We start from the raw sequence: 19673 nt of genomic DNA on the forward strand, positions 1-19673 counted from the left end.
CCGGGAAAACATGGATATGGCCTATGGCTGTATCCATGTTTTCCAGGCAGTGTTGAGGCGACATCCAACTTCTTCAGCTGCCGGTAATCAAATGCCACACAATCCAACTTAAGCATGCGCCAGTTGCACATATCTCTAGCCTCTGTGCTGTACACTGACGGCCCTACGACTGCACTGGGCAAAGTGTAAGGCTGTGAATTAACCACTTACTGCCGGGATAAAACAATATCCAGTCTCGCCTTATAATTTCCTCACAAGTTTATTTGAAGTACATTTCTCTCATACAATTTCAGACAAAATCCACATATTAGTCTTCCGTAAATGGCAGTGACAAATGCATGCGCCATCATTCTTGCTCATTTATCAATTTAAAGTGGTACTCCGGGGAAAAAAAAAGTTTTTAAATCAACAGACTTGTAAATTGCCAGCCGGCACTACTGCGACATGCTACACCCAGCCGCCCCTGATGTCTGCTGGCAGCGTGGCCACAACCGGGGGCAGGATGGAACATTTGGGGGGCTGCTCACTGCTTCAGGGAAGGGGTGAGGGACACGATACATGAAATAACTTGCTGGCACCAGTTGATTTAAAAACACAGTTATTTCTTCTAGGTAGAACGTTTGACGCTCCGGCTCACATTAGCCATTGTTCTTTTTCCTTGTTGAAATGTTCTGCCCACTTCCGTGTAAGAACGAGATAGAGATCGGACTGGTGCGGCAAATAGTCTAAATAGAGACGAGTGGCGGTTTTCTTTGGAGCGGCTTTCTCGATCTGGGTGCCCTCGTGCCATTCATTGAAAGACGTGATGGACACGATTTCTGGCCGGACAGTGAGGGCGGCCTGCAGGGCCGTCTCGTAATACTTCCCGTTAACCCTGTTCCTGGTGTTGTGATTGTTCCACGGTCGGATGCTGGTGTCTATGTAACCGGGACCGACGCTCGGGACGAACATCAGATTGTTGGTGTCACAGAAGCTTTTGATGGTTTTCCAGTTCTGGTGGGAGGAGCCAAAGGAGAAACCATTGGAGGCAAAGTAGGTGTAGATGCCGTCATAGCCGGCTGTGAGGATGTCATGTTTGTGTCCTTCCTCCACCAGCAGGCCGATAAAGACCCCATCGTAGGGCGTGTTACGGATGGAGTGGGAACCGGTCACGGTCAGCAGGTTGGCCCAGGATTCAGGGGGTGTTAGATACGAGTCGTAGATGTAGAAGAAGGGAAGACTCCTCCCAGTACTCGTCTTATATCTGTAAAAAGCCGCATGGAATCCAAAGCTGAAAACAGAGAAGAATATCACATGATAAACCTGATAGGCAATGGACGTTCTATAAAACGGGCAACTATGCTCCGCAGCATGAACCACAGGAGGCAACGTGCAACAATGCTCCGCAGCATGAACCACAGGAGGCAATGTGCAACTATGCTCCGCAGCATGAACATCAGGAGGCAACATGCAACTATGCTCCGCAGCATGAACATCAGGAGGCAACGTGCAACAATGCTCCGCAGCATGAACATCAGGAGGCAACGTGCAACAATGCTCCGCAGCATGAAACACAGGAGGCAATGTGCAACTATGCTCCGCAGCATGAACATCAGGAGGCAACGTGCAACTATGCTCCGCAGCATGAACCACAGGAGGCAACGTGCAACTATGCTCCGCAGCATGAACATCAGGAGGCAACGTGCAACTGTTTCGCAGCATGAACCTTAGGATACAACGTGCAACAATGCTCCGCAGCATGAACCACAGGAGGCAACGTGCAACAATGCTCCGCAGCATGAACCACAGGAGGCAATGTGCAACTATGCTCCGCAGCATGAACATCAGGAGGCAACATGCAACTATGCTCCGCAGCATGAACATCAGGAGGCAACGTGCAACAATGCTCCGCAGCATGAACATCAGGAGGCAACGTGCAACAATGCTCCGCAGCATGAAACACAGGAGGCAATGTGCAACTATGCTCCGCAGCATGAACATCAGGAGGCAACGTGCAACTATGCTCCGCAGCATGAACCACAGGAGGCAACGTGCAACTATGCTCCGCAGCATGAACATCAGGAGGCAACGTGCAACTGTTTCGCAGCATGAACCTTAGGATACAACGTGCAACAATGCTCCGCAGCATGACCCTCAGGAGGCAACGTGCAACTATGCTCCGCAGCATGACCCTCAGGAGGCAACATGCAACTATGCTCCGCAGCATTACCCTCAGGAGGCAACGTGCAACTATGCTCCGCAGCATGAACCACAGGAGGCAACATGCAACAATGCTCCGCAGCATGAACCTCAGGAGACAACGTGCAACAATGCTCCGCAGCATGAACCACAGGAGGCAATGTGCAACTATGCTCCGCAGCATGAACATCAGGAGGCAACGTGCAACAATGCTCCGCAGCATGAAACACAGGAGGCAATGTGCAACTATGCTCCGCTGCATGAACATCAGGAGGCAACGTGCAACTATGCTCCGCAGCATGAACCACACGATGCAACGTGCAACAATGCTCCTCAGCGTGAACATCAGGAGGCAACGTGCAACTATGCTCCGCAGCATGAACCACAGGAGGCAACGTGCAACTATGCTCCGCAGCATGAACATCAGGAGGCAACGTGCAACTGTTTCGCAGCATGAACATCAGGAGGCAACATGCAACAATGCTCCGCAGCATGAACCACAGGAGGCAATGTGCAACTATGCTCAGCAGCATTACCCTCAGGAGGCAACGTGCAACTATGCTCCGCAGCATGAACCACAGGAGGCAACGTGCAACTATGCTCCGCAGCATTACCCTCAGGAGGCAATGTGCAACAATGCTCTGCAGCATGAACATCAGGAGGCAACGTGCAACTATGCTCCGCAGCATGACCCTCAGGAGGCAACGTGCAACTATGCTCCGCAGCATTACCCTCAGGAGGCAACGTGCAACTATGCTCCGCAGCATGAACCACAGGAGGCAACGTGCAACAATGCTCCGCAGCATGAACCTCAGGAGACAACGTGCAACAATGCTCCGCAGCATGAACATCAGGAGGCAACGTGCAACTATGCTCCACAGCATTACCCTCAGGAGACAACGTGCAACAATGCTCCGCAGCATGAACCGCAGGAGGCAATGTGCAACTATGCTCCGCAGCATGAACATCAGGAGGCAACGTGCAACTATGCTCCGCAGCATGAACATCAGGAGGCAACATGCAACAATGCTCCGCAGCATTACCCTCAGGAGGCAACGTGCAACTATGCTCCGCAGCATGAACATCAGGAGGCAACATGCAACTATGCTCCGCAGCATGAACATCAGGAGGCAACGTGCAACAATGCTCTGCAGCATGAACATCAGGAGGCAACGTGCAACTATGCTCCGCAGCATTACCCTCAGGAGGCAATGTGCAACAATGCTCTGCAGCATGAACATCAGGAGGCAATGTGCAACTATGCTGGGCAGCATTACCCTCAGGAGGCAACATGCAACTATGCTACGCAGCATGAACATCAGGAGGCAACATGCAACTATGCTCCGCAGCATGAACATCAGGAGGCAACGTGCAACTATGCTACGCAGCATGAACCACAGGAGGCAACATGCAACTATGCTCCGCAGCATGAACCACAGGAGGCAACGTGCAACTATGCTCCGCAGCATGAACATCAGGAGGCAACATGCAACTATGCTCCGCAGCATGAACATCAGGAGGCAACGTGCAACTATGCTCCGCAGCATTACCCTCAGGAGGCAACGTGCAACTATGCTCCACAGCATGAACATCAGGAGGCAACATGCAACTATGCTCCGCAGCATGAACATCAGGAGGCAACGTGCAACAATGCTCCGCAGCATGAACATCAGGAGGCAACGTGCAACAATGCTCCGCAGCATGAACCACAGGAGGCAACGTGCAACTAAGCTCCGCAGCATGAACATCAGGAGGCAACATGCAACTATGCTCCGCAGCATGAACATCAGGAGGCAAAGTGCAACTATGCTCCGCAGCATGAATCACAGGAGGCAACGTGTAACAAAGCTCCGCAGCATGAATCACAGGAGGCAATGTGCAACTATGCTCCGCAGCATGACCCTCAGGGGGCAACGTGCAACTATGCTCCGCAGCATTACCCTCAGGAGGCAACGTGCAACAATGCTCCGCAGCATGACCCTCAGGGGGCAATGTGCAACTATGCTCCGCAGCATGAACATCAGGAGGCAACATGCAACTATGCTCCGCAGCATGAATCACAGGAGGCAATGTGCAACTATGCTCCGCAGCATGAAACACAGGAGGCAACGTGCAACTATGCTCCGCAGCATGAACATCAGGAGGCAACGTGCAACTATGCTCCGCAGCATGACCCTCAGGAGGCAACGTGCAACTATGCTCCGCAGCATTACCCTCAGGAGGCAGGAGGGTTATTAGGAGAGATGAGCGCAACTCATTCATTCATTCATTCATTCATTTGGCATTTGATTCCAGAGGCTGAAGAAGTTGCATGTAGCCCTAGGGAGTCCAAGAAAACATGGAGACAGGCATAGGCCATAGACTCTCAGGGCCGCATCCAACTTCTTAAAGGGGTTATCTTGGGCTTTTATATTTATTGTGTTATTTTGACCCCCCCCCCCCCCCCCCCCAATAGATAAATGACTGGATGAAAAGTAACGAACTCTAAAATAAGGCAAAAACACGGCTCTAAAGAAAAAACGACTGTAAAAGTAGTTGAAATCGGCTGTATTTTACTGTTACAAATGATGGCGGGTTTTTTTCTCTTACAGTTATACACGAACCAAAACGGATCCTTCAAGGACTTCGGAATCCCACAGTGATCTTCTAAAGTGCAAAGCGCAGGTATACAACTAGAATAGGGTAGTTAGTGGTATATTACCGCATTTGCGGTTACCAAATGTATTTGTTGTATACCTGCGCTTTGCACTTTAGAAGATCACTGTAGGATTCCGAAGTCCTTGAAGGATCCGTTTTGGTTGGTGTATATACTCCACACGCTGTGTGGATGATCTTGTGCTGAGCTGCGGGATTGGATATATGCCTACAATAGTGTTGTGCCTATCATTTGCACAACACAATAAGGTGAGTGCATTGAGAATAACTCTCTGCACGGTTGTTTAATTATCACAATATTGCACTAGGAAGCGCCTTTTTTTTTTTCTCTTACAGTTTTATAATACGGCCAAAACTAGAGCGTGGGGCGCTAACCTGCTAACCTGCTGTCACGCTCCATCTCGATATGTTAATTAGGCGGTTCTGTGCACTGGGGGAGGGGCTACAGCTCTTGGTGCACCAATCAGCCCGCCTCTCTTTATGATGCAGTGACTGCAGATGGCGCCTTAATATTAATGAGGAGGTGGCGGGCAGGTGGATCAGGGCTGTACTACCACCCCCAGTGCACTGAACCGCCTGATATACTAATACAGGAGGGATGGGGAACTCGGCTCTCCACCTGCTGCAAAACTACAACTCCCATCATGCCTGGACAGCCAAAGCTTTAGCCGGAGAGCTCAGATTCCCGACCCCTGGCCTCCTCTATAGGACGCTATAAGATTCTGCAAACCTGCCCCAGGGGAAGGAAACCTTAGCCAGTGCTCGACCGCTAACCACGGCCATGATACACGACAGATGTAAATGGGGTCGGCATGCTTCCAAGACCACCGGCAAATAACCAGAATGAAAGAAACTCACTTATCAATGATATATTTAATATTTTCATGAAGCGTGCGGTCGTCGCGGCCCTTGTATGGCTGGATATGAAAGGCCACCTGTAATACAATGAAAGTAGGACAACTTTAAAGGGGTGATCCAGGATTAGAAAAACATAGCTGCTTTCTTCCAAAAACAGCGCCACCCCTGTCCTCAGGTTGTGTGCGGTATTACAACTCTGCTCCATCCACTTCAATGGAACTGAGTGCAATACCGCACCCACTGGCACAGAGTAATTGGTGATATTGGTGACCACCACAAAAGCCAACTAACCACAACACGAGGACATTAATAATAATTAGAGAGGGGTACAACTAGAGCATGCTCGAGTCCAATTGTTCAGAACTTAAATACCAATGGCTGAAGAAGTTGGATGCAGCCCTAGGGAGTCCTGGAAAACATGGATATAGCCATAGGCCATAGGGTTGCATCCAACTTCTTCAGCCACCAGTATTCATATGCAAACCACTGGACTCAAACATGCTCCATTCATTTCTATTATTAATCTAACATGATGTTGCAACTGCAGGGGATATGGCAAACATGTATACTTACCTGTCTTATTCCCTACACAGTTGCAGGTTTTCAGGCCGCCCAGTGTCTGCCGCTGTCCATTTCTGTTGATGTGGACAGGAAATACTCATTCATTCTAGACGGCATAGTGCGATCTCTTCTGCCATTGCCAAGTCTACAGACACGATTGTGGCAGAAACCGGGCGGCCTGGAGCGAGACAGGTAAGTATACATGTCTGATATGTTCCCCTCAGCCTGCAGAGCATGTTAAATTATCGATAATGACCAGACAACCCCTTTAACATGGAAGCATACTCTAGTCGGTTATGCTCACGCGCCATTTTTTGAGCCTCATTTTGTGCCGTAAATGACTAAAAAGATAGAGCAAAAACCAAAAACTGCTGGAAATAGGAAGACTAAAAAAAAGTGTGTGAACAATCTAAACTTTATTTAAAAAGAGACAAACATTATCCTGAAAGTAGGTACCATCTACCCACAAGGGTGGGTTTGTTTTTACATTGTATAATGTCTCTTCTATTAAAGCATAGGTGCCAGCACAGCTGGAGGGCCTGGAGTCTGACAACCCTGTATTAAAGGGTTGGTTTCCTGCTGGTATCTCCCAACTATGCAAGATTCTTACCTTCATCCTCAGCGCCATTTCCATACTAATTAGGTCATTTATGCTAATTAGGCGGTTTAGTGCCCTGAAGGCGGGACTACTGCCCCCAGTGCGCCGATCCGGACGTCCCACTCCGCCGGTATTTATTAGAAACTGGTGGCCGAGAGAAGATCAGTGCACTGGGGGCTGTAGTCCCGCCTTCAGGGCACCTAAACGCCTAATTAGCATAATGATTAAACTTCTAATAGCATGGAAACTGCGCTGAGGATGAAGATAAGAAACTTACCCTCATCCTCCGCACCCCAGGAGATATCAGCAGGTTAGATTTTTCCCTTTAAGAACCCAGCATATCTGTTACCTTTATTTCATATCTGTGGGCCGCATCCAGAACTTGTGGTACGAGATTTTCCACCGCTTCCCCATTCTCATCTGCTGTTCCCGGCGGGTACCATGACAGCACCAGTACGCCTTTAATAGAAACAATGATGTGGTTGGCTGCACACATAGGATAACCATTATACAGTACACTCACTGACATGAATTAAAGGGGAACTCCGGTGAAAATCTTTTTCTTTCAAATCAACTGGTTTCCGAAAATTATATAAATTTGTCATTTACTTCTATTAAAAAATCTCCAGTCTTCCAGTACTTATCAGCTGCTGTATGTCCTGCAGAAAGTGGTGTATTCTTTCCAGTCTGACACAGTGCTCCCTGCTGCCACCTCTGTCCATGTCAGGAACTGTCCAGAGCAGGAGAGGTTTTCTATAGGGATTTGCTGCTGCTCTGGACAGTTCCTGACATGGACAGAGGTGGCAGCAGACAGCTGTCAGACTGGAAACAATACACCACTTCCTGCAGGACATACAGCAGCTGATAAGTACTGGAAGACTGGAGATTTTTAAATAGAAGTAAATGACACATTTTTATAACTTTCTGAAAGAAAAAAAAAATCGCCATTGTACCCTTTTAACACGTTTCCTCAGCTTACCTATAGCTGCTGCCCTCAGCTGCCTCATATGTTCTTCGAGGACCTCTGGGTCTTTAGAACTGTAGGGTCCTAGCTCAGGGTAAAAGCTGGAACCAATGTCCTCTGGCGGACTATGTCTCCCTTTCGGGTAGCTTGCTGATATTTTTGGATCCCAGTGAGGAACCATTACATGATCCCAGTGGATATAGTTGTTATCAAACTTAGGATTTCCATACCACATGTAGTAAAAAACATGGAGGTCGTAGTAGACTTTAGTTTGGTCTGGTGTGTTTGCCGTGCCTATTGGTTGGGAGATGGCATCGCTGGACACCGAGCGCTTCTCGGATTGTTCTCCAAAGGGCATAAGTTCTAGGCCGGGAGCCAGGTCTGAGAAGCCGTCCGTGGGCTTCAAAGTTCTCAAACCCATCATAGTCCCGAAAATAAAGAGAGTGAAAAGGAAAAGAGCAATACATGCTTTCCTCCGAAGCCTCGCCATCTTGTTCTGATATAGAAACCTCTAGAATGTCCTTCAATGGCAAATCAGTTTTACCCCATCAGCTTCTGCGGAGGCAAATCTGGAGAAAGAAAAGAAAAAATACATTATCTATATAACTATATATAACATTGGACTACAATTACATTTGATACTGGCCGTTGAAGTTGCAGCCCTAGGGGTTCGGGGAAAACATGGATATAGTCTATGGCTTATGACAGTGTCCATGGTTTCCAGGCAGGGAGGGAGGAGATGTTATGGCTTGTTGCCCTTCAGGAGCTCAGGAAAGCATCTTTGACTTTTTGCGCTACAAAATAAAAGCATTTCCTACGTTCTGGAAGCACAGACAGATATATGAAAGGTACCAGGTGTCTCCTTGACCTAAGAGCTGTTTAAGGCTACATTCACACATTCAGTAAAGAAGTGAGAAGTGATAGTCAAACAAGTGGGAATGGTTTAAAATAATTACTTAGCTGTATATTTTAAAGGAGAAGTCCAGCGAAATTTTTTTTTATCAAAGTATTGTATTTCCCCCCAAAAGTTATACAAATTACCAATACACACTTATTACAGGAAATGCTTATAAAGTGCTTTTTTCTCTGCACTTACTACAGCATCAAGGCTTCACTTCCTGGATAACATGGTGATGTCACTTTCTGGATAACATGGTGATGTCACTTTCTGGATAAACATGGTGATGTCACTTCCTGGATAACATAGTGACGTCACTTCCTGGATAACATGGTGATGTCACTTCCTGGATATAATGGTGATGTCACTTCCTGGATAACATGGTGATGTCACTTCCTGGATATAATGGTGACGTCACTTCCTGGATAACATGGTGATGTCACTTCCTGGATATAATGGTGACGTCACTTCCTGGATAACATGGTGATGTCACTTCCTGGGTAACATGGTGATGTCACTGCCTGGATAACATGGTGATGTCACTTCCTGGGTAACATGGTGATGTCACTTCCTGGATAACATGGTGATGTCACTTCCTGGATAACATGGTGATGTCACTACCTGGATAACATGGTGATGTCACTACCTGGATAACTTGGTGATGTCACTACCTGGATAACTTGGTGATGTCACGACCCGACTCCCAGAGCTGTGCGGGCTGTGGCTGCTGGACAGGATGATGGCAGGGGGATGCTCAGTGTCCCTCCAGTGCCCTGTGTCCCTCAGTGTCCCCCTGCCATCATCCTCTCCAGCAGCCACAGCCCGCACAGCTCTGGGAGTCGGGTCGTGACATCACCATTTTATCCAGGAAGTGACATCACCATTTTATTCAGGTAGTGACATCACCATGTTATCCAGGAAGTGACATCACCACATTTTACAGGAAGTGACATCACCATTCTATCCAGGAAGTGACATCACCATTTTATCCAGGAAGTGACATCACCATGTTATCCAGGAAGTGACATCACCACGTTTTCCAGGAAGTGACATCACCACGTTTTCCAGGAAGTGACATCACCATGTTATCCAGGAAGTGACATCACCCTGTTACCCAGGAAGTGACATCACCATGTTATCCAGGAAGTGACATCACCACGTTATCCAGGAAGGGACATCACCATGTTATCCAGGAAGTGACATCACCACGTTATCCAGGAAGTGACATCACCATGTTATCCAGGAAGTGACATCACCATGTTATCCAGGAAGTGATATCACCACGTTATCCAGGAAGTGACATCACCATGTTATCCAGGAAGTGACATCACCATGTTATCCAGGAATTGAAGCCTTGATGCAGTAGTAAGTGCAGGAAAAAAGCCCTTTATAAGCATTTCCTGTAATTAGTGTATATTGGGGATTTGTATAACTCTTTTGGAGGGCAATACAATACTTTAATAAAATATTCGCCAGACTTCTCCTTTAATTGCGGATGCTCCTATAGAGATTTCTATGCGACAATCCGTGCCGTAAATATGGGCCGCACTAGAGCATGTCAGTAAGTTGGCCGTAGCCGTTTTTCTGTGGATCCGTAAAAATATGTGTGAAAACAATAGAACCTTACATGGAACTGTAATTGGGGATCCGTAATTATGGACGTAACTATAGAATGTGTGAATGTGGCCTAACTCTGTCAGCTGCAACTCAGGCTCTACTGCTGAAACTTTCACTTTTATTAGCAGTGAGGAAAGGAGCTGCAGCATTGGGCTATTCTCTTAAAGGGAATCTGTCACCTGCAACTCACATTCCACCTCTGTCCATGTCAGGAACTGTCCAGAGCAGGAGAGGTTTTCTATGGGGATTTGCTGCTGCTCTGGACAGTTCCTGACATGTACAGAGGTGGCAGCAGAGAGCAGTGTGTCAGACTGGAAAGAATATACCACTTCCTGCAGGACATACAGCAGCTGATAAGTACTGGAAGACTGGATATTTTTTAAATAGAAGTAAATTGCAAATCTATATAACTTTCTGACACCAGATGATTTGAAAGAAAAAGATTTTCGCTGGAGTTCCCCTTTAGTCCTATGGACAGCAGGTACGTGTTGGTAGTACAACCCCTTTATTAACTCTCCTAGAATATTTTATGCTCTCCTATATATCTCCGCAGTATGTCTCCTCATTCATACATCTAAGGGACATCTGCCGAGTGGCTTGTATTTCATTTGAAAAGACTAAAGTTCTTCTAATATTAAATTTCACTGAATCTTTAAATAACAGGAGGGAAATCGAGCGGCCACAAAGAAAGACGCAACGTGGCAGAAACAGGAGAACACCGAGAGCCGATCGGATTCCGCTCATTTACCTTCTTACTTGTAGAGCGAATATATTATTCATTTTTTAAGGGGACAAGACTATAACCTTTAGTCTATGTTCACACACCGTCAAAATGATACACCCCACCGAGACCACACCCACAATAAACCACATTCCTTTTTAATGCTGAAAAAAACTTATGGTGATGGCCATAAAAAGGGAGTATGGGCGGTCACTAATGGGATGATAATAATAATAATAATAATAATAAAATTTATGTTTACCAAGGGCTGCATGGACATCATTAGCAATGTCTGTGCAGCCCTTGCCCAAACAGTTCATACATTACCTGTCTTCTCCTGCACTCTGCATGCTTCCCAGTCCTGTGGCTGCAGCTTGAGAGCGGTCTGAGAGTTGACAGGCCCTGAAGCTGCAGCCGGGGTGCCGTGACGCATGCAGAGTGCAGGAGAGGCGGCCGTTGATTTTAGATCATGGCCTAAAGAACTATCAGCCAATGATCCTTTTCTCTATTATGCTGCGTTTACACGGAGCAATAATTTGCCCAATCGATCGTTTAACGATTTTGCAGCAACAATTTGGTTTTTATAACGATCAGTGTTTAGATGAATAAATCGTTAGAAAAATCGTTATTGCGATCGTTTTAAAGATTGTTTAACCCTCTGAGGACCAGGCCCAAAATGACCCAGTTTGATCTTAGTGTTTTCGTTTTTCCCTCCTCCCCTCTAAGAGCTCCAGCACTCTCAGTTTTCTATCTACAAGCCATGTAAGTGCTTGTTTGTTACAGGAATAGTTGTACTGTGTAATGGCGTCATTCATTTTACCCTAACATGTATGACGGAATCCCAAATATATTATTTATGAAGATATAAATTGGCGAAATCGTAAAAAAGAATGCAATATGGTAATGTTTGGGGGGTTCCTGTGTCTACGTAATGCACTATATGGTAACAGCGACATGATACTATTATTCTATAGGTCAGTCCGAACACAACCATATGCAGGTTACACAGATTCTATAATTTTATATATATATATATATATATATATATATATATATATATATATACATACAGTATATATATATATATATATATATAAATATATATATATGTATATATATATATATATATATATATATATATATATATATAATCCTTAATTATTAATAAAATGGGCCTATTGTGACGCTTATTACAGTTTTATTTTTTCACCTACGGGGCTGTATGGGGTGTCATTTTTTCCGCCATGATCTCTAGTTTTTATTAATACCATATTTGTGAAGATCGGACATTTTGATCACTTTTTATAAAAATTTTTTATACATAATGTAACATCAAAACGGTAATCCGCGCACTTCTTTCCCTCTTTTCGTGTACGCCGTTCACCATTCGCAATGACGCTTGTTATATTTTAATAGATCGGACAATTACGCACGCTACGGTATATTATATGTTTATTTATTTATATATGTTTTATTTATATAATGGAAAAGGGGGATTTCAACTTTTATTGGGGGAGGGGCTTTGGGGTGGTGTGTTAGTGATTTTTACTTTTTTTTTATACATTTGAAGTCCCTTTGGGGGACTTGTACATACATTAGTGTGATTATTCACACTGATCACTGCTATGCCATAGGCACAGCATTGATCAGTGTGATCGGCGCTCTGCTGATTGAGCCTGTCTGTGCAGGCTCAGTGACCAGAGCGCCTATGGGACCGCACGGAGGCAGGTGAGAGACCTCCGGCGGTCCGTTTTAGCAATCGCGATCCCCGTAGTCATACTGCGGGGGTTCCGATCAGTAAGTGACAGGGGACTCCCCCTGTCACTTACACAAACGCCGCACAGCGTTTAAGGGGTTAATGGCACGCTGTAGCACGATCGCTGTAGCCTGTCATTAACGGTGAGGTGCCAGCTGCTCCCTGCAGCCTGCCCCCACCTCCTATGAAGCGCGCTTCATAGGTCAGGGCGTACAGGTACGCCCATGGTCACCTAGGGGTTAAGCCCATCTTTTACATAGGGTGAATCTTTGTAAGACTGTTTACACGAAGCGATCTCCGAATTTTTAGCGGACGAACAACGATTTAAGAACATGTTGAAAGATCAAAATGAACGATTTCTCGCTTGTTGCTTGATCGTTCGCTGTGTTTACGCGGAAAGATTATTGCTCAAATTCGATCATTATTGCAAAAAATTTTAACAATAATCGCTCCATTTCACGCAGCATTTCACGGAGCAATAATCAGCAGAATAGGCCACATTCAGCTGATAATTGCTCCATGTAATAGGGCCCTAATGCTGCGCTTACACGGAACGATTATCGTGCGAATTCAACCGATAATCGTACGTGTAAACGCAGCGAACGATCGAACGACAAGCGAGAAATCGTTCATTTTGAACATGTTCTTAAATCGTCGTTCGCAAAAAAATTCGCAGATCGTTCCGTGTAAACCGTTCCGTGTAAACAGTCGTTCACCGATTTTACCTATGTGTGAGATAGGCTTAAGCGATCGCAAAATGATGGCAAAACTAATTTCCCGTACGATATATTGTTCCGTCTAAACGCTGATCGTTAAAAAAAAAAATCGTTACTTCGAAATCGTTAATCGTTTGATCGAGCGAATTATCGTTCGTGTAAACGCAGCATTACTCAGAATATTGCTCTCTCTCACCCCACTTTCCAAGCCTTCAGTTTATCATTTGTCGGCTATATTTCTACTTCTTCTTTTGTTGGGATTCCTCAAGGATCAATCCAAGGTCAATGTGCAATAATGCCGCACCCACCTTAAAACATAATATTTTATAGTATTATAAAGTGACGGCACATAACCCTGTATACAAATGTGTGTCTGCCTCATGTGATTCCTAACTGATATAAAATGTGCCGGACTCTAGAACATTCCAAAGAAACAGTCCGGTTCAGTGAACGGACCCAGGTCAGGGAGTTGGCTCCTATTAGACAAAGTGATTTTTAACAATTACAGTCAACCTGAAATTGTTCGCCATATTACACAGAACAATAGTTGTTAGTTACTATTGTTAGTACAATCGTTTACTCCATCTGATCGCAGCAAAATAAGGAACGATGTGGAATTACACTGAACGATTAACAATGATTTTAGGGTCAGATCTAAATCAACAATCAACATCACACAAACGATTTTTCGATTGTTGCCTGCAATTACACAGGACAATTACCATTTAAATTTGATCGATATAACGATTTTCTACACAATAATCATCCCATGTAATAGGACCCTAAGCGTGAGCCCTGATCTCACCTCCAGGCCCTATGCTGCAAGAGACAACTGGGCGACAGTCCCTATGCTGTTATGTGCAGGGGTCGTCAGGAGGTGCGAATGGTCAAGCAGTCGGTGTCAGAAACAAACTGGTAAGTATATGCCACAAATCAGAAGTCAGAGAACTAGCCAGGGGTTAAAACCAAGAGGGACAGTGCAGAACAAAATCAGAACCAATGGAAACACCGATATACATGCCAGGGTCAAACACTGTCCGTAGCAAGGTACAAAATCAAATGACAAAGCCAGGGTCCGGGAATGATAAGGAGAAGTCAGTAACACAGAGAAAATGCTGGTGAAGTATGGCAAGTATGGCAAGCCAAGAGCCAGCACAGGCACAGCTGTCAGATCCCAGGATGTTTAAATGACGTCGTCCCTGCAGCTGATTGGTGCGGCCCCCTGATATTGGCACACCCCCTGCCCATAGCGGCTGAACGACTGTCACTCCAGGTATCTCTAGCAGAACATCACCCTGGGTGTGATCACAAGTCTGCAGAACTCAGAACTGCAGAGTATTGCTCCATGCAGGCCGACACTACATGAAACTAGGTCAAGTTTTGTTGGTTTAGAGGAAAACTCTGGAAAAAAAACAGCATGCACTTACCTCCCCCGGCTCCAGCACTGGGGACCTGGGACGTGATGCGTCAGGCCTACTCAGCCAGCAGAGGCGGGGCACAGCTACAGCCGCTCACTGACAGCGGGCCTGGAACGTCACATCCCAGATCCTCTCTCTAGACCAGGAAGCAGCAGGAGACCAGAGCGGAAGACAAGCGGAACCAGCACTGGAGCCGGGGAGGTAAGTGCATGTTGTGTTTTTTTTCCCAGCCCCTCTCTGGCGCTTTAAAAAAAAATTTTTTTTAAATCCTTCATTTTTATATTACTTATAAACAACCTTAGAGCCCAAAGCCCTAATCTGTGCGGTGTACATCTGTTTGTACACGTGCGGTGAGAGTTAGTGGCAGTGATGTATGTTGTGACGCATGTATCAAAGAAAACAGATGGAGTCATAAATGAGTGGAGCTTTAACTTAGATATCGGCTGAAATGACATCATGTTTGATGAACGTGTCCCTCGTAGCCGAACGGTAACTGAACCTAATGGGCGGTGAACTGAGCTGCTGAGAAAATATGATTCACAACGTGCCCGTATGTATTGGAGATGAACAAACCTCAAGCACGCTCAGGTTCCTCCGAACTCTCTGCATTTGATTACCGGTGGCTGAAGAAGTTGGATACATCCCTAAGGGCCCTATTCCACCGGACGATTATCGTTCGCATAATCGTTAAAGATTAACGATCTCAAAAGACCGCTACTGCGAAAGACCTGAAAACGTCCACTCATTTCCATGGAACGATAATCGTTACTAATGATCGTATTTGCGATCGTTTTTTCTTCGCTATTGCGTTCGTATCTACTGCGAACGACATCTTATTCAATGCGAACGAGAAACGATAAAAATAAGTCCAGGTCTTATAAAGCGATCAACGATTTCTCGTTCGGTCGTTAATCGTTAACTGCTATTCAAACAAACGTTTATCCTTTAGATTCGAACGATTTAACGATAATCTGAATGATAATCGTCCGGTGGAATAGGCCATGTAGCCATAGGCCCTAGGCTGTATCCATGTTTTCCAGGAATAAATAGAGCTGCATCCAACTTCTGCAGGCCCTGGTAATCAAATGCTGAGGGTTCGGGATGAACCTGAGCGTGCTCAAGTTTCGCTCATCTCTTCTTGATATACATTCATCTATACTGATCTGAGAAGGCACCAAGGTCACAGCGATTCTTTCACATTTCAACACTTATCTTTAAAGGGAACCTGTCACGCTTGGGACTGGAGCCAAATCCACCCTACCCCATAATGAAGATTTGCATACTTACCCATCCAAGCACCACCGGGACCGAGAGGGTAAGTATGCAAATCTTTATTATGGGTTAAGGTGGGTTTTGCCCCGGTCTCTAGTGTGACAGGTTCCCTTTAAGACCTGCTGCACACGTATATCAATTTCTTATCCCATTTACCAAATAATTGCGATGTGGAGGACCGCCGACATTATACCGGAGGATATTTTACACTAAAGAATTGTATCTTGGAACACATGCAGAGCTTATCCCCATAGCAACTCACAATTATATTTATATCAAATGTGTGACCGATGCAGAATCTCTGTAGCTCATTGTCTGACATTTAAATTTACAACAGATACTACAGACTCCGGCGTATACTGTACCGAACATCCTATTGTACGAATACCGAATGCAATATGATCTAGGTCAAGGGAATAAATCATAACAAACATTCACAGACAACCATATAAATATGTATGAGTACATTCAGGGCCATTATAAAGATTCATCATGCAATGATACTTGCAATTCACGGCAACCTACAGACATCGAGGGGGATGTTAAATGACAGCACCTGTCCATATGCCCTGGAGTCAGGCCTAAACCATGGCAGATATCTACACCCGCGCCGGAATTGGTATAGATTTCTGCTGGATTTACCCAGAGGTGTCAGCGGAGTCTCATTTACATAGTAATTTAGTTAATAAGATTGAAAGAAGACAAGAGTCCATCAGGTTCCACCTAGAGAAACCCTACTGTGTTGATCCAGAGGAAGGCAAAAATCCCTATGAGGCAGGCGACAATTGCCCCATCACAGGGAGAAAATTCCTTCTCGACTCCAATGGCCTCGAAACACGGGACTAGCCAGATATCCCTCCATGGAAGGACCCGGCAAAGGGTTGGCTTCTGTAAGAAGGCCACCAAAACCCCCATATTAAGTGGCCCTTCCAGTCCAACTCATATCCAATGAGTTTAAGGATATTACAAGGAAAATACCAAGGCCAGATATTCATCCACAGACAGATTTTTTTTTTATTGAGAGTCCGAGGAGCATGCTCTCACCCAAGTGCGCAAAAAAGTGCAACAAGGATGCAGTCTATCGCAAGCCCTCTCTAAAAAGAGATGGGTCCCCAACCAACCCCATTCCCTCCCCCTCCGGGCCAGAAGGCTCCTGCGAGGGTTCAGGACAATTATCTCCTCACTGTCGAGGCAGAAAGAGAACCAATGCCGCACACGGCAACCACCCGAGCGTCAGGCCAGGCGTTCGCTAATAAGCAGCCAACAATGGTTTGGCTATCTCCCGAAGGAGACCCAGGTTTGCAGGGAGGCAAGGAACCTGATGGCCACACATGCCTCCCCTAGACCTCCAGGGGGACACCCAAAAGGGCTCTCAACAGCTGGAGGCCGGAAATCTAGAGGTGAGTGCTCAAAGAGGTGACAGTGAAGTGCCATGCAAAGTGCTCTGGCTCAGTGGGAGCTCTTCCCCAGTGGGTTACGGCACCCGGGGGTCACCAGGGGGAAGCGGGCCTGCGCTCCAGCCAACCTCAAACCCTATTCCGTCTGTGTGGTTCTCTGCTCCCGTAAGAACAGATACTACACTTGATCTTAGCCAAAAGGCCGAGAAGCGATCCACATACAGCTGTTTTTGGTTGTTCCCCTCACCAGTGTGGAGCAGGATACTGGCTAGCCAGAAGCAATGCCTAGTAGAGCCATATGGGAAACAAATCACTGATCTCAGGGAGACCAACTAAAGAAGATGCTCTTGGCTGTTGGTTAAAGCGCTCAACACAGTGAAAACCTAGGTGCATTGCCCTCTGGGAACTACAAATATTCAAAAAAGTCAACAGAGGAGCCTTAAGAGTCGCGAAACATGGGACTAAGCAGATATCTCTCAAAGGAGGAGGCTACCTATCAAAGGGGTTGCTCCGGAGACCACCAAAACCACCATATCAGTAAATCTGGCAGGGTAACTGTGGGAGGAGCTTTATTTAAAGTTTTTTTTTTTTTTACTGAGATAATATGATAATTGGGTCTGCAAGGGCCATGTCAGTGATGTATACTTACCTGTCCCACTCCACCGCAGCTGCTGGATCCTGGGCCGCCCTCTCTGTGCTGCAGTCGTAAACGGCTGATCAACACAGACAGTATAGAGTTTCCTATTTCTGAAGGGAGCTGAACGTCAATGGATGTTGCTAAAACACTGACATCGGTGCAAAGATGGCGGCCCAGCATCCGACAGCTGCAGGGAGCGAGACAGGTAAGTATACATCAGTGACACTTCCCCCTCAGCCCTGGCTGGATCCCCAATTATTATATTATCCCGGACGTGGGTCTTAATAAATGTCTGTGTTGTACACAGATTCCAAAATATATACATGGATTCCACTTTTTTTAATGCTTTTCCTGGCCCCGTTTGTTGATCATATTGGTCTTTAACCCCTTCCTGTGAGTAACATGTATATATACGTTCCTACTGCTCACACCCCGTGCAGTAGGAATTCATATATATACGTTCCTGATTGAGGGGCTTCTGATGTGTGCGGGACTGCTGCAGTGAGAGCGGTCTTGCACACATCAGTGTGTCCGGTGGTAATGGGAGGCAGCTGCGATCCCGCAGCTATCTCATTAACCCCTTAAACGCCGCAATCTATAGCGATCGCAGCGTTTAAGGTACTCAAGCTTCTGTCACTGAGTGTTTGGGACCTGCGGGGGTCCCGTTCGCTCGTGCTGACAGGTGGGCGTAAGTCACTTACCCCCATCCTGTCAGATCGGCGATCTATGTATAGAGTCTGCTCTCAGGCAGGCTCTATATATAGATTGCTGATAACACTGATCTATGCTATGGCATAAAATAGATCAGTACATGCAATCTAATGATTGCATGTTTTACAATGACAAAAAAGTGTAATAAAAAAAGTTTTTAAAAGTATATAAAAAAAAACCCTTATAAGCCCCCCTCCCAATAAAAGTTTAAATTCCCCTTGCCCATTATAAAAATATAAACCAATAAATAAACATACTACATATCGTAGTGTGCGGAGTTGTCCGATCTATTAAAATATAACATTATTGTTGCCGCACGGTGAACGGCGTAAACGGAAACAAAAAAAAAAACACACCCGGATTGCTGATTTTCTTAAATTATATATCAGAAAAAAATTAATAAAAAGTGATAAAAAATTTTCTGTTACATCAATATATTAATACCCGGCTCAATGTACACAATAAAGGAGAGAGGCTGCTGGCAGATCCCATTTGATGATCCCATATACCGCACTATGGAAGCTCTGCTGCTCTGCTAGGATTAGGACTGATCCCTACATAAGAATGGAAGTCCTGCATGTGGCCTCCAGTCATTGTCCCGGCTAATCAGCATTCCCTGCTGTGCAGCGGCTCAATGTCAATGCTTAGTGTTGCAGGACTGCTTTCAAATGCAAAATCAATACAGTAGATCAGGAACATATTTATATGGCTGATTT

General features: G+C 45.8%; 1 protein-coding gene and 1 pseudogene across 1 annotated transcript in view; both read right to left on the reverse strand.

Annotated features, from left to right (window-relative positions):
- Positions 1-257: 257 nt before the first annotated feature.
- MANEAL (mannosidase endo-alpha like) overlaps positions 258-19673 on the reverse strand; it is a 33693-nt gene continuing 14277 nt past the window's right edge. The window contains exons 2-5 of the mRNA XM_069972682.1: positions 7830-8383; positions 7200-7309; positions 5692-5768; positions 258-1270 (exon numbers count right to left, since the gene is read on the reverse strand). Coding sequence (XP_069828783.1) covers positions 634-1270; positions 5692-5768; positions 7200-7309; positions 7830-8304 — 1299 coding nt within the window. The 5' untranslated portion in view covers positions 8305-8383 and the 3' untranslated portion in view covers positions 258-633. The remainder of the gene's footprint in view (positions 1271-5691; positions 5769-7199; positions 7310-7829; positions 8384-19673) is intronic.
- On the reverse strand, positions 17757-17823 carry LOC138794305 (U2 spliceosomal RNA; annotated as a pseudogene).

Source organism: Dendropsophus ebraccatus, chromosome 5 (assembly GCF_027789765.1).
Source record: "Dendropsophus ebraccatus isolate aDenEbr1 chromosome 5, aDenEbr1.pat, whole genome shotgun sequence".
NCBI classification, from domain to species: Eukaryota; Metazoa; Chordata; class Amphibia; order Anura; family Hylidae; genus Dendropsophus; species Dendropsophus ebraccatus.